The 14,684-nt window shown below is 42.5% G+C and overlaps 2 protein-coding genes across 5 annotated transcripts; one reads left to right on the top strand and one right to left on the bottom strand.

Moving 5' to 3' along the window:
* Nucleotides 1–83: 83 nt before the first annotated feature.
* On the bottom strand, nucleotides 84–10,021 carry LOC135496607 (pre-mRNA 3' end processing protein WDR33-like). 2 transcript variants are annotated; one of them, XM_064786024.1, is made up of 15 exons: nucleotides 9,900–10,021; nucleotides 8,979–9,240; nucleotides 8,588–8,656; nucleotides 8,246–8,350; nucleotides 7,887–7,982; nucleotides 6,986–7,137; nucleotides 5,307–5,404; nucleotides 4,332–4,458; nucleotides 3,926–4,159; nucleotides 3,617–3,727; nucleotides 3,400–3,491; nucleotides 3,152–3,226; nucleotides 2,470–2,904; nucleotides 2,041–2,190; nucleotides 84–1,789 (listed from the first exon to the last, which is right to left on the bottom strand). In XM_064786024.1, the coding sequence occupies exons 2-15, from the start codon at nucleotides 9,228–9,230 to the stop codon at nucleotides 813–815; spliced, it is 2,973 nt and encodes a 990-aa protein (XP_064642094.1). In that variant the 5' UTR covers nucleotides 9,231–9,240; nucleotides 9,900–10,021; the 3' UTR covers nucleotides 84–812. The 2 variants fall into 2 exon arrangements, with proteins under 2 accessions (XP_064642094.1, XP_064642093.1); XM_064786023.1 differs by having other exon boundaries at nucleotides 9,810–9,909.
* Nucleotides 10,022–10,863: 842 nt separating this feature from the next.
* LOC135496825 (dol-P-Man:Man(5)GlcNAc(2)-PP-Dol alpha-1,3-mannosyltransferase-like) lies at nucleotides 10,864–14,416 on the top strand. 3 transcript variants are annotated; one of them, XM_064786361.1, is made up of 9 exons: nucleotides 10,864–10,972; nucleotides 11,611–11,710; nucleotides 12,010–12,157; nucleotides 12,393–12,553; nucleotides 12,711–12,831; nucleotides 12,997–13,202; nucleotides 13,498–13,562; nucleotides 13,781–13,916; nucleotides 14,045–14,416. In XM_064786361.1, the coding sequence occupies exons 2-9, from the start codon at nucleotides 11,637–11,639 to the stop codon at nucleotides 14,202–14,204; spliced, it is 1,071 nt and encodes a 356-aa protein (XP_064642431.1). In that variant the 5' UTR covers nucleotides 10,864–10,972; nucleotides 11,611–11,636; the 3' UTR covers nucleotides 14,205–14,416. The 3 variants fall into 3 exon arrangements, with proteins under 3 accessions (XP_064642431.1, XP_064642429.1, XP_064642430.1); XM_064786359.1 differs by lacking the exon at nucleotides 10,864–10,972 and adding an exon at nucleotides 11,052–11,202; XM_064786360.1 differs by lacking the exon at nucleotides 10,864–10,972 and adding an exon at nucleotides 11,214–11,406.
* The last annotated feature ends 268 nt before the right edge of the window (nucleotides 14,417–14,684 follow it).

Below are 14,684 nucleotides of genomic sequence, written 5' to 3'. Positions count from 1 at the left end.
GAGAAGTCATCAGGCACACCTCTAATGCCTAACATCATTGCAAATCCTCTACTCTGCGAAGGATATTAAAGGAAGAACACAACTTTTAAATCCCCAATTTGCTTTATTCTAGGAATATAGAAATGTTTGCTGTCACAGAGACGGCACCAGGTAGAGTAGTTTCATGATAAAAGATGTCCTAGAATCCCAAAAAGTTGAGAGGAAAGCTTTATACCCAGTTCAGTCTTTGAGGAGGGAGAAAGGGTCAGGTGAGTAATCAAACATTGGTCTTGTTAGATTCAGCGTATTTTGATATACTGAGTCCCTTCATCATGTATCATAGACAGTTACATGATTGGAACAACGTAACATTACACTATACACACTACATTTACAGTCAAATGCCCAGACTATTATACTGTAAAAGTTGCATTTCGTATATATTAGTGGCGGCCGTGCTATCAGAGAACACTTAGATTTTCAAAATCTAGGCTTTCTGATTTCACAAGACGGCCACGAATTGCAACCTTCACAGTAGGTCTTCATCAAGCAATATTTACAACACTATTCTCATATACTTGACTTTTTTTTCCAATTGAGAGCGGAGTAAACTCTTGGACAAGTTTTATTGTTCCCAAGAACTGCTACCTCTGCCACTTAAAGTGAAATTCAACAATGAGTTTCATCAAACAGTCAAACTAAGGTGCAAAATATTTGGCTGAACTCATATTCGGCTCCAGTGACAGCATTTCGACTCCAACAACAACATGCCGTGTGTCCGACCATGTGCAGTGCCACAATACATGAGGTGAAATTTAAAGGTGCCAATCTATCTATTTCCCCTGGCCACCCCGACTTTTCCGCGGGTCACCTCTGCCCCTGCCCCTGCCACGCCCACCTCGGTCACCTCTGCCACGTCCACGACCTCGCTCTGAACTCCTATCATCTTGATCTGAACCTTTGCTCCAGTCCTTCTTATCATTGAAACCCCCCCGGGATCCACCGCGAGAACTACCTCGATCTCCACGTGAACTGCCACGACCACCACGCCCACGCCCACGCCCACGCCCCCGACCACCTCGTCCCCTGCGATCCTCATCTTTTGATTCTTGGAAGCTGGACCGCCGTAAATCAAAGTCACCTGTATCTTCCTGTGACCCTTGACCCATCGAATCACCAGGGCCAGAGTCCCACGACCTTTTCATACCGCGATTGTCATTTTGTGCGAACCTGTCATCCCTGTCGCGCGACCCACTGTCCCTGTTGCCTCTCAAGTCAAGATCAGAAGCCACACTGCTCTCAGACCATCGTGGCATCTGATCATCATCGCGATTACCCAAACGGTTCTCACGACTCCAATTTCCAGAAGTATCAGAACCCCGTCGAAAATCACTGTCGCGACTTTCTCTCAAGTCACTATCCATATTTCTGTCATTTTTACCTCGCCCATTATTGAATCCTCGTCCGCCACGATTATTTTGACTGAACCGATTATTTCCAAACGTAGCTCCAGATGACCTGTCGTCCAAGTCTCCCATATTCATTTTCTTCAAAAACCGATTTTCTGTCTCACCGAACTCTGTCTGTTTACTCCATCCATCGAAATCCTGCGACCTGCCGAAATGGCCAAAATCATCAAACACTTCTTTCCCACCACGTAAATCCTCATCACCAGCAAACATTGGGATGACTCGGTCGTCTGTGTCCAAAGGATGTTCTGTAGTTTGCCTCAATTCCTTGAGGCCGGCTTCAACGAAGCTCTGTTGTGGGGCTCGTCCCAGGCCGCCAGACATCAGAGGTGTCACCATGCCTGCAGAGAGAAACATACAATAAACATAGTCCTGGTTTTCAGTGCCGACAGGGCCTCCTCGCGAGGGGGTGAAATGTCTCCCTCTCAAATTATTCAAGGGGGATGTCCCCACCTCTACAAGTATTTGCCTGGGAATGGATTGTCAACTTGGCTTGGACTGTTTGGTGTTGTTGGTCCACAAAACACAGCTGAAGGTCACGTCAAAACATCACATAGACAGAGAAATGTAATAAAAACGTAAGTCCACTTACCTTCTTGCTGTGGGGGCCTCATAATGATATTCTGTCCAACCAAGCCAGTCTGATCAGAAGGTGTCTGGGCAAACAGGGAAGGAGTTGGTGTTGTTTTCATGTCCATGAGGGAAGGCACGCCAGAACTGTTCTTGGTTACTTCAGCTGCTTCTGTAAAAAAAGAAAATGGACTCCTTCGAATTACATCATGGTGATAGGATAATGGGTAAGATGTTAAGACAATGTGTGGCATGAGTGAATCAATGGCTAGAACACTGCAGCAAAATACTCAGGGATTTGTCAAATAGATGATGACATACTACTTCTGCACTGTGGTCCCCATTCTGAAGAAAACAAAATATTTCAAAATTTGATTCAAGTGAAAAGTAGAGGCTGTTCTAATGACCAAAGCCACGGATCACAACGAAAAAAATATTTTCAATTCTCTACCTCTCATCTCGTCTTTTAGGTCCCTTTCGTTATCTCTATTTCTAGCACGGCTTCTTTTCCTATCTCGATCTCGATGACGATCCCGGTCACCATCTCGATCACCTCCATCTCTTTTTCGATCTTTGTTCCTGTCACGATCTCGATCCCTATCTCTATTTTTATCTCTATCACGGCCCCGGTCCTTTCTGTCTCTGTCTCGATCTCTCTCCTTATCCTTTTTCTCATCCTTCTGTGACTCTCGTGTGATTTCAACCTGCTCTTCTGCTGCAACCTCACCACTATCCCAAGCATCTTGGAAATCCCTGGGGACAGGTTTGGCATACGGGATCTTCTTTCGCTTCAGCATATTGAGCTTCTCTTGGCGTTCCTGGATGACAAGCAGCTGGTGATCTTCCTCAGACCAATCCAGGCCAGGGATGCTGGGGCCTTCTGGTTCTGTAATCATTAAACAAACACTTTGTGACACCATGCCTAAGGCTAATGAGGTCACACAGGCAGTGACCGTGTCACTACCTGCAGACTAAAATCCTAAAACTGACACTGGCTGGAGATGGAGCCACTGAACTTATATGGCATTATGGTAGAAACTACAGTCACTGACCAAAGAACTGACCTCATATCAAGCTATACAAGCAATTCACAAATGTACAATTTAGCAAACTATACATGGGAATGCACTTACCCTTAGGCTTCTCTTCCTCTACCGGAGGAATCGGTTCCATTCCCATCCCAGGAATCACGGAATCTGGTACCTCCTCTGCAAGACACAAAATAAGTTGATGAACAAGCTGATTTATTCCATGAAAAACTTCATTATCATGTGAAACATCATATGTCTGTTCAACAGCACTGCACCCTGTGACTTCAAATAACAAACTTTATAAGTTTGATTGAGAAGTTTTTGAAAACCATCTTCAAAACCAGACTCACCTCCATCTCCATCTTCGAGGCCAACAGGTAGAGTGTTCAGATTGTAGCGATCTCTCATCTTATCACCGGGCCGATTACGCGTCCAGAATTTCCTGGAATGATCAGCAGAGAAAATGAGAGGTGAATGTTTAGAAATGGCTTTGTATTCCGACTTGATACTGTGACGTAATATCTCTGTATAATATCTTTAATGGGAATGCAGATGAGGTCAACTTACGTAGTGTGGTCGTTTGACCCTGATGCCAGTGTATGGCCAAGTGGATGCCAGGCTAACTTCCATATCATAGCTTCATGAGCATTTTCAATCACACCAACTTCCTTCTCAATACTGAAACGAAATGGATGAGAACAGAAATGGTTTAATGTTGCAGCACAAGACTGAAGAGAGTCAGAGTCGGGCCCCTCATAAAGAATGCATGCATACATGGACGAGAGATTTTTAACATAAGTTCCCAAGTCTATTAGCCAATGAACTTTACCTCTAATGACCGAAGTTATAGTATCATTGTCTTTCTGAGTCACTTACCCAACATTCCAGAACATGATGGCCCCATCATAACCACCGCTGCAGAACAACGTCTCATGTAACGGATGCCAGGCCCCACATATCACGCCCTGTTTGTGGCCCTTGAATGCTTGTACTTCTTCTTTGATGTTGCGGACGTCGAACACTTTGAGGAGGTGATCACGTGACGCTGTCAGGAACCAGTTACCATTCTGGTTCCACTTGACGTCAAGACAAGTGTTTTTGTGGGCGTGCCTGGAATCAAATGCAAGATACAAGAACAAAGATACAAGAACGCATCAGCAGTCTTGCAATGGGTGGTGATGCCACCAAGAAAACCTGCTGTCCCCAACCAATCCTGCAGCAATGAATGATACACACCAAGGCATGGGTAGCAATTTTGATCAAGCCGAGAGAATGAACTTACAGTGTAGCCAAGCCCGTTCCTGTTCTTGGATCCCAGAGTTTGATTGGTTGCTGACTGTCCTTGCTTCCAGAGATGATGAGGGCCTTCTGTGGATGCCAGTCCACACACTTGACATCAGAGCCATGGCCTAGACAGAGGGAAATTGTATATAGTGTTTGTATCCGCATGGGAGAAATGCAAGCAAGATAAAGTCGGCTGGGCAAAACGGCTCATCTGACAAGCCTGGTATCAATTTACTCCTTGGTGGAGAGAAGCAAGAAGGGTAAAGTGTCTTGCTCGACACAACGATGAAAAAGTGCTGGTGCGTTCGAGTGTCGAACCTATCACCTCCTGGTTATAAGCCCGGTGCTCCAACCACTCAGCGACTGATCCCTCCTGGTCAACGGGGGGACATCCAAAATGGCCGTCCTAATGACATACCTACACAGCCTCTAGCACCAGTCAGAAAGGGAGAGATGAAACATTCATCTCAATTTAATGGTTTCCCCCTCCCCGAGTACATGTGCAGAAGGTCAAAGGATGACTTCACAGAGGGCAAGATTCTCTTTATAAGCCAGCGAAGGAACACGTTCCCGCTCAAGTGTGTTCAGGGGAGTGTCACGTCCACGACTCATCCATATTCTATTCAGTTGCTGAAGGCAGATCACCTTTATCCCTGCTATCAACATGGCAATGTGCGGGGAGGGGTTTGACCACTCAGTACACCTTAATTTTCTCAAATACATCTCCGCAACAACATTAAGTGGAGTTGCCAAATTTTGAAGCGTGTGGACTGAATGGGCAGCCCGAAAAGAAGGGGTGAAGGCATTTGACAACACACCACATTCACACAATCCTGGGTGGAGCTGCTTCCTGCAAGGTCATCGAGGGTCACGAGATAGGGAGCAGCAGAAGAGTTTCCTTTTTCACATCACATCTTTTCTTCTGGGACCTGTCGAAGTCAAAAGATACTATCCGAATGAAGATCAAACGTACCTCGTAGAATCCTCTCTTCCGTGCATTTCATAAAATCCCATATTCGAACCGTACCGTCGTCGGAACAGGTGGTGAATTTCGTATCGGAAGGGCAAAAACTGTTGGAAAATAGACAAGGTGGTGGTGCAAGTTTATTAGAGAAAATACAATCATTTCAACAGAGATATCAGTAAAATAGCAAATCAGAGTATAGCTTTTCCAATCAAAGAATAACTTTCTGTGATACTTTATTTTTGTGAAATCTGAAGAAAAAAATGCTCGCGAAAATTTGCAGTTAACAGTATGAAGATGCTAAGTAGGCCTGAACTTTATTTCTATTTCCATTGTTAACAGTAAATTATAGTAGTTAATTTAACAAAGTAAATCCAAAGCAACGTCCAGATTGAATTGTATCCCTTGAGAAGGTTCTGTGCTCCAGTGTCCCTTGATGACCCAGTGACTGGAAACAACTCGCACCCAGGATCCAGATTCAATTCACCCAGTCTCGGGATAAAGATATGCAACCGGTGCAAAGAATACCCCAAAACGTAATCTCAAAATATATCTTTATTGAAAATGGTTGGAACTTGATATCTTTATTGTGAAAATATCAGTACATGAAAAGAACCTTCTCTGGCCTGTTTATCTTTATTAGGTGGCCATATTTAACATGTTTTATTTGAATCCAGATTCAGTTGCAGACTTGACCGACATGCAAACTGATGAGTCCGATCTGTTATATAGATAACAGAAACGGACAGAGTAATTTTTGAACGAATCTTAGCGGCCGATATTATCTTTATTAGGAAGGCCAAAGATCCGATCATTCATATTAGTATGAGACATTAGATTGGCCAGGCCCAAACAGGCTTTATTGAGTGGCCGCGCTGAACTGGTCAGAATAAACTTTATTAGATACAAGATCCGTTGGACGATGCGATTGCTTGGTTTCCAAATCCTGAAGGTTATGTCTGGATATTTTGATTCAGGTTTAATTTGGCCATGCCTAAACAGGCTTTATTCAAAGGCCAGTGATCTAATCAAGGCAAAAGAAAGGGAGCTGGCCTTGTGTGATTTCATTTGGCGGCCATAGAAATCAGGAAAGGGGGCTGATTGGTCTATCCTAGGTTTGAAATTCTCATTTTATTCAGGTGATAGATATCATGGTGGCTCCTCAAGTATATTTCATCCAGACAGTGTAATCTAATCTAACCCCCAAACCCCTAGCTTTATTGACTACAGTACAACATCTACAGTTTGACTCCATATCTGAAAACATGGAGATCAATTACTTCTGGCACAAGTAATTTTACTTCTAGCAAAAGTAGTTTACTTTATTTTCAAATGTGCATATGATGATAACTGATAGTGCAAACTGACTATAAAAACAGCACAGGATACAATATTTGCACCCAAATATATTTCCAAAAACATTACATTGAATAGCACCGATATATATATGTGTATATGAAATAGACTAAAAATAAACATTCTTGTTCATTAAAAAACACTCTATGAAAATAGTACCCTTAATTTTTCCCAGAAACTACTTCTTAGCTTAAAACAACCCCCTACTCCCTCATTCAAGTCAGATGCACAACCAGAGTATGTGATAAGACTTTATTGCCAAAAAACTACAAAATATTTGAAAAAACAATAAATAAATAACGAATATGTTGTGATCGGTTTGATCTTCCCACCTTAGATCTCTCACCGCCTCTTTATGGGCTTGGAACATCTTAACATTGTTCATATTCGACTGCCAGTATTTAATGAAGCCCGAGTTATCAGCCGTTAACATCCACTGGTCATTGTGACTCCATCCCATTGTACGGACTGGTGCATCGTGAGCCTGGAATTGAAGGTGGAGGGAATTACTAGTTAGTAAGTATGCATAGAGAGCAACAATAGTTGTGGATTTGAACGAAATCTTTAACACCCAAAAGTCGGTATTGCCCGACCAGCTGACAGACATTTCATCTTGGTTTCCTAAAAGATATTGAAAGAAACAGGACGGAAATGATTTCAACAGGGGCAGTGTATATGCAAGATTACCAAGTTTGCTCATTTACATGCAGTTTCTGCAGCTGAACTTGAGGGGATAGGTCTCAACATCATCCTTCACACTGTGAAAAGTAACAGAGCACAGGGCGAGAAGAAAGCCACCACTACACCCAGGCTTACCAAATGTCCACAAATGACTGAAATTAAAGAGATTAGCAGCATCTGCAGTGACAGTTTACACACGGTTCTCTTCATAAATCTCCTAAAAAGTGTTTCAATGAATGGGTTGAACACACACAATTAAGTAGAAGCAATCTGAAATGAGTAACTGATCATTGATCCCAAATCTCAAAGTCCTACATGATAGTTACTTAGAGGATGCAAAGATACAATGTAAACCTTTTAACTGAGGTTGACCACAAGCATGAAGTGTGTCTGTAAGGTCCTCCCCAGCTTTCCGATCACTATCTTTTATCAGACTTGTACTCAGCAATGTCTTGGTTTTCACCTGTCTGTTGAGCTAAACACATTACTCGAGGATAATGTGTTGGATGCCAATTTGAACCGACATATGTACATGGCAGGGTCTGGACTAACCTGTAATATCGTCTCAAAGTTGAAGGTCAAACCGTTCCATAAAGTGAACTCCCCACTGGATGCACCCGTTACCAGTCTTCTCCCCTCCGGTGTCCACTGAAATTGAAGACAGATTTGAACAAAACTGTAAATAAAGGCATGGTTACATCAAGGAATGGTTCCACAGCCAGAGCCAGGATTCAGAGAAAAAAGGGTTGCACCTTCTTGATATTTCTTTTCCTGACCTGACGTGATCTTAAGAATGTCGATTGCCTAGCCGGTACAGCAGTACCTCAAAATATTACCTATGCTTGTTGATGTTTTACAGGTAAAAAAACAGTATTATTGCCTGGGGAAACAAACTCGGTCTTGTAACTTACGCATAGGGAGAATATCGGGCATCTGAGTTTGTTCATGGATGTCCTGATATGTTTGCTGGTTATGCTGTTCATGGGATTGTGATTCAAGCCAAGTGGAGGCACCATCTGAAAACAAGAAAACTTATACAACCCCTTTCCTGGAGCTAGCAAACATAATTTGCCCACCCGATCTCTCCCATCCTGTGGTTGGCAAATCTTGATCCCCAACTGAAGGTCTGCACAGTCCTAAGTGATGATGACAGCAACTCAGCAACGTTAGTATCAGGATGTTACAACATGAACTGGTTGATAACACCAACCTATCAGTACACTGGTTGGACATTGTCAGTGTTTGCAACTTACCTCTGGGTAATAGATATAATCTGGTGCCAGAACTCGCATGTCCCGATAGTCCCTCTGCCAAATACGATTCTGCAATAACAAGAAATGATGAGAACTGGCTCCTCACTGGGTTGCCTTTCATGCCTCGTTTGATGCCACAGGCAATTTATCGACTCTTGGCATAACCGTCTGACAAATCGTTAGCACCTGAACGTACTACTACTAACCTTTGGAAAGATATAAAGAATTCTTGACCTTTACAGACAGGATCCAGTGCGATAGCATGTTCGTCTTACCAAGAATCTACCGACAACAGAAACCTTGCAAGACCAGGTGTCGACCATTCCACTATTCATCAACAACTTCATAAAGGTATCAGATCAAGCCTACATCATAGGGTTGATCGACTCACCTCAAGATGTTTAACACAAGCTGCATTATAATCAACTGTCCTTCTATGTATGGACTTCCTTATTTGCTTGCCGTTGAAATTTGCCCCTTGGCCAGTCAACAGCTGCTGGGACTGGTTGTGGGCCTGCCCATGCATATGGGGCTTGAATGAAGGGCGATGGATATTTCCATGCCATGGTCGCGTCTGGAGGGCAGCATTCTGCTCAAACTTAGGCATATGAAAGAACCTCTGGGGGGGCTGGTAGTGGTCCATCGTCGTTGCCCTGAAAAGGATAGCACAAGATTTCATGAAATCAACAGGAAAGTCAGAAGCCAAAAAAGGGACAGCCTATACCCGGCCCCGGCCCGTAGGCTAAAGGATAGGGTGACCCTTATTTGGCATAGCGTATCGCCGTATGGTGGCGTATCCGACTTGACCGTCATTGGACATTTGGCTTGGAGGCCCCATGACAGGTTCATACTAAAGAGCGTTCATCAGTTTAAGAGCATTTTAAAGTCATCAAAATAAAATCTAATTGTCATGAACGAAATAAACAGAACATTTCCCACATTTCCTGATCGTTTCATGACATTTGTGTGCTAGATTAGCGAGTTGTCGACTAAAATGTTCCACTTCCAGGGACCAGGCATCCAGCGTCCACCAAACTAGTCATGTTTTAAATCAAATCACCACCAAAACTGGCAAAAGGCTAAGCATTCAAGATATTAAATATCATACACTGAACGACATAAACGGACAAGGAAATTGCTTGAAAGTTGAATAAGCTGGTTCCTGAAATGGCCGAAATTTATTTTCGCAGGTCGTCTATACATTCACCGAGCACGCACGTACATTCAGTCACACGCGCTGTTCGAACACTCGAAGTTTGGGCTTCCGAGAAACGTTCTTGTAATCCGAAACAGCTTTTATTGTTGCACTCACTTAATTCTCTAGGTCCTTTTGTATGTTCTTAACATTGGATAAATTGTATTTTATCTTTATTAGTTGCTGAAAAGAAGAAAATAATAGCTAGAAAAACAACTCATTTGGAAGAGTTGGCCGCCATTTTATTTGCGATATGTTACATCCTCGATGAGGGATGTCGGAGTTCTTCTAGTAATAACAGGTGACGTAGTAAGTAATTAGGGAGTTTTTTTGTATTCATGCGCGGCCAACCGTTATCATAGTTCTTAAAAAATATTGATTTTATTCGTCCTCACAGTATGCCAGTGTTGATTTAGCAGTTTCTTTGGTAAATAAATGTTTTTTAGAGTGTTTGAAATCTAGAGCACTACTCAATAGGCAGCTAACAAGAAACTACACATTTTACTGTTGTTGCCGACGTATGTGTACAATGAACTTGGAATGTGCGTCGGCCCCGTGTTGAAATGCCGTCCAGTGCCAGTTGGTGCGTTGTTCGTTAATTTGTGCAAAATACAACAAATCTCAACAAAAGTTGAACGGTTGACCCTAATTTTTTTTAATTTTTGTGTAGCGTAAGAAACTTTCTTTCACGGGAGAATGGTCACGGTAGAATTATTCAGGGATAAATGTGTAATATTTGGGTTTTTCCGTGACTGTCCGGCCCAAATGGCAATATTGCCATTTGGGATGGTGAACAGAGCTAGGAGCAAATGCGACGTTTATGATTTATTTAAGGAAATAAAATGTCCGATTTAACATCCTGCAGAATCAGGGGAATCGGGCATTTCCAGTGATATACGACACAAATGAGTTGTCCTCATGCAATCACTTTGGAAACGCATTTTAAAATAGATGTTACGTCCTGTTAATTGGGCACGTCATCATCGCGTACATTCGTGAAAAACTCCCTAACGAGACCTTACGTGTTGTTGTTGTCGGTGTGCCATCCCATGTGCCGTGTGGCCTGCCGAAGACAGTGACAGGTGGAGGTGAAGTTGATTATCCTTCTGGGCATTGCTCACTCAGGGTATAAGAATGTAACAAACGTATATACACATGTGTAACTGATCTGTACATAATTATCTGTTACAGTAGGTACACATAGCTCTTTCAAGTCCATCGTTCCAATCAAACAAATCAAAATTTTCGGATTGCATTTCAAGATTCAAGATGGCAGCCTCCTTGAGAAAAATTCGGTCGGCTTTTTCGCCACGCAAACTTCCCAAGTTTGTGTTCGATCCGTCAGCCCCATGGCTAGTCATTGGCCTCCTTTTTATAGCAGAAGTCATTGTCAATGTATTTGTCATATTGAAAATTAAATGTTAGTGCTAATTTTAGTTATGTTGGCCTTTTACCCTGAAGGACTTCTCACCTTTTTAGTTTCTTGAAATGTCTCGCTATGGCGCCACTATGTCACCACTGTGTTCTTTTGGTGAAAATCCCTTGTAAATCAGTGTCTGTAATAGCCGTGCTGAATAATTGCAATCGCACCACTCAACTGCTCAGAGCCAAAAACTAAATATAGGTAATGCCCAAATCATTACTGCCTCTCCAACTTGATATTTCCGAAGCATCAACACTGACAGTGACACCAGACAGTTGTTTTGCTAGATCATATGCATGATCTATCTGTCACAGTGTCAGTGACACTGACAGATACAGCATATTTTTACAGTCCCCACAGTTTCCATAACATTTCAAGAACACTTGTTATCATTTCTAATATCAGATACGGAGATTGACTGGGTTGCTTACATGCAAGAAGTGGAAGGTGTGGTGAATGGAACGTTCGATTATACAGAGCTCAAGGGTGACACTGGACCTCTTGTGTGAGTATAGAATGGTCTAACCTTTTCACTGCATCTATGGTCTAGCGGCTCAGACTCTCAGCTAGCTATCAAGATGTCTCTGGTTTGAACCCAACAGTCAGAATGTCAATGAGCCTCGGCTGGTCTCTTTGTCAAACTTGCCTTACTCCCCCCAGGTCTACATGTAATGAAGGCGTTGAAGAGCTCAGTCCAAGTTTTGAGCCCATTTCAACTTTAGCTATAGGTACTACAAACATCAACAAAAAAATATCAATTGATGCCTCATATAATTCATGCACAATCAAATTGACTTTGTCTAGGTATCCTGCTGGATTTGTGTACATCTTCATGGTGCTATACTACCTGACCAATCATGGGGCCAACATCCGGGTCGCTCAGTACGTCTTTGCTCTTCTCTATCTTCTCACCCTGGTCCTTGTGTTCAATATCTACAGGAAAGCAAGAAAGGTAATTGAAGAATGAGTGTTGATTTTTACCTGTTTCAAAACAAAACCCTTCATATAATGAATAACTTTACAATTTGACCTTAAACTACTGGAACGAATCAAGATATCTTGGTGTAATTTTTCTCCAAAAAGGATTCTCTGTCCACTGGTTCTCATGCTTTGGGTATCTCGCTCTCTGAGTGGCGTTAGGAAACTTGCAAATGATTGTCTAATCAGTCTCTATGGGTTTTTTTCAGGTTCCACCCTATGTGTTTTTCTTCATGTGCTGCGCATCTTACCGCATCCACTCCATTTACATTCTCCGACTATTCAATGATCCAGTGGCCATGATATTCCTTTATGCAGCCATCAACTTGATGATAAGCAACCAGTGGGCATGGGCATGTATACTGTACAGGTAAGGAGTTACTCGTACCAACAATGTTAGTCAGGCCTCTCAATTACATCATTTGTGACACACCCTGCTTTCCCTAAGACACCCTTCTACCTTGAGGCAAACTGGTGAAACAAAATTGATGGGGGTTAACTGTAAGTGTTACATTTTCTCCTTGCAGTGTTGGTGTGTCGATCAAGATGAATGTGCTCCTCTTTGCCCCTGCCCTCCTCATGTTACTGATCTTAGCTAAAGGAATGCGTGGAACCATATCACATCTTAGTCTCTGTGCTTCTGTTCAGGTATGTATCCTCTCATGTTACTGATCTTAATAGCTAAAGGAATGCGTGGAACCTTATCTCATCTTAGTCACTGTGATGAAAAGGTTCCTGTAAGATGAAGAAGAGGAAGAAAAAGAGTTAAACGTTGTAACTTTCCATAATAAACCTAAATCATTTTACTTTCAGGTCTTATTAGGACTTCCATTTTTGTTGAAAAACCCCGTTGGCTACATCCAGCGAGCGTTTGACCTGGGGCGACAGTTCACCTTCAAATGGACAGTCAACTGGCGGTTCCTTCCATTGGACATTTTCCTTAATCGTCATTTCCATGCTGGATTGTTAGCACTTCACTTAGTCGTGCTCGTCTACTTTTTTTGGTGTAAATGGAGCATGTAAGTTATCACTGCAACCTCAGGTTGGAACTTATTGTGGCCCTGCGCTGATGCTAATTTCGAATATCTTTCTTATTAGTAGTAATCACCGACAATGAAGGTCTCTGCCGGTTTTCTTCTTCTAAGCTGGTCATCAATAAACCTCAGTTGATCATGAAACAGTTGTTACCAAACATTGTTTCTTTCGCTGTTCAACACGACATCGAACAAACACCTTTTAAAGGCATGATCACAAAACATATTGGGATTTGTAAGGTGACTGCAAAACTATAGTGCCTTTGTCTCAACGTTTCAGTTTGTACGGTGGACCACGGCGACTTCTCAGCTGGCAGCCTGTGATGAAAATACTAGATGTCAATGGTATCCTTTTCATGGTCTTAGTTTTAATACTAAGAGAGCTGTGGGATCGTAGGAAAGGTGCTGAGACCAGTTACCTGAACCAACCACTTGACCAGACAAGCTAGAGTTATGAGACATTCCTGCCAAGATCAAGAACCTACCTTCCAAGACCAAAAACATACCTGCCAAGTCCAAGAACATAAATGCCGAGACCTATTTTGCCTTAACCAGATCTTCAGATATTTTACTGCCCCTTTTTACTGCCAATTTCATTGGTGTGGTGTTCAGCCGCTCACTTCACTTCCAGTTTTATGTATGGTATTTTCATACACTGCCGTATCTGTTATGGTCAACGAATCTGCCGGTGGTGGCGCGGTGAGTCTTCTTTGTCGCTGTCCCAGCGTTTTAAGGTCCCAGCCGCTGACGAGATTGACATGCTATGAATCTTTGTATCATGTATCAGTCCAAGCATTTCCTCGTAAATTCCATCATCTTTATTTCAGGCTTCTAATCCTTGGTGTGATCGAGCTGTGTTGGAACACGTACCCTTCAACTGTCTACAGCAGTGGTGCTTTACATGTTTGTCATTTGGTTATCATGGTCGGCCTTGTCTTTTTCCCTGGCCCGAAGAGCTCTGAAAAGGAGGACGAAAAGGAGGATTAGTGTGCAGCTTTATTGGCATGGACTGGTGTTTTTGTCTTCAAAAAGCAAAAGATGGATTTTGGAGGCTCTACTTGTTCATGAGCCAGACGTTACGACAGAAGTAGATCGCTGGCTAGATACTTATGACATAAGTCTTCATGCCGAGTTGTATGTGATTATCAGTGTGGTGAATTGTCCATGTATTGTTTACATATTTGAGTGAATGAAAAATATCCGATATTTAAATCTTGTGTTGTCATTCTTTAGTAACCATCATTGTCCAGTTCATCAAAACACCAGGAACCAACCAAAACTTGTATAAAGTTTGAACTCATGTACAAGTAATGACCCTTTAAGACTGGTTATCTTATCTGAATCTTGAATAAGTTGACATCATGTCCATGTCCCCTTGGAAGGATCTGTAGAATTGGTCCACAACCACCAATGAGGGCTCGAGCCTCTGGAAGGCAGTCAACATGTAGCAATGCTGGTGTCCCAGTT

Source organism: Lineus longissimus, chromosome 12, assembly GCF_910592395.1.
Source record: "Lineus longissimus chromosome 12, tnLinLong1.2, whole genome shotgun sequence".
NCBI lineage: Eukaryota > Metazoa > Nemertea > Pilidiophora > Heteronemertea > Lineidae > Lineus > Lineus longissimus.
This window is presented reverse-complemented; position numbering and strand designations above follow the sequence as displayed.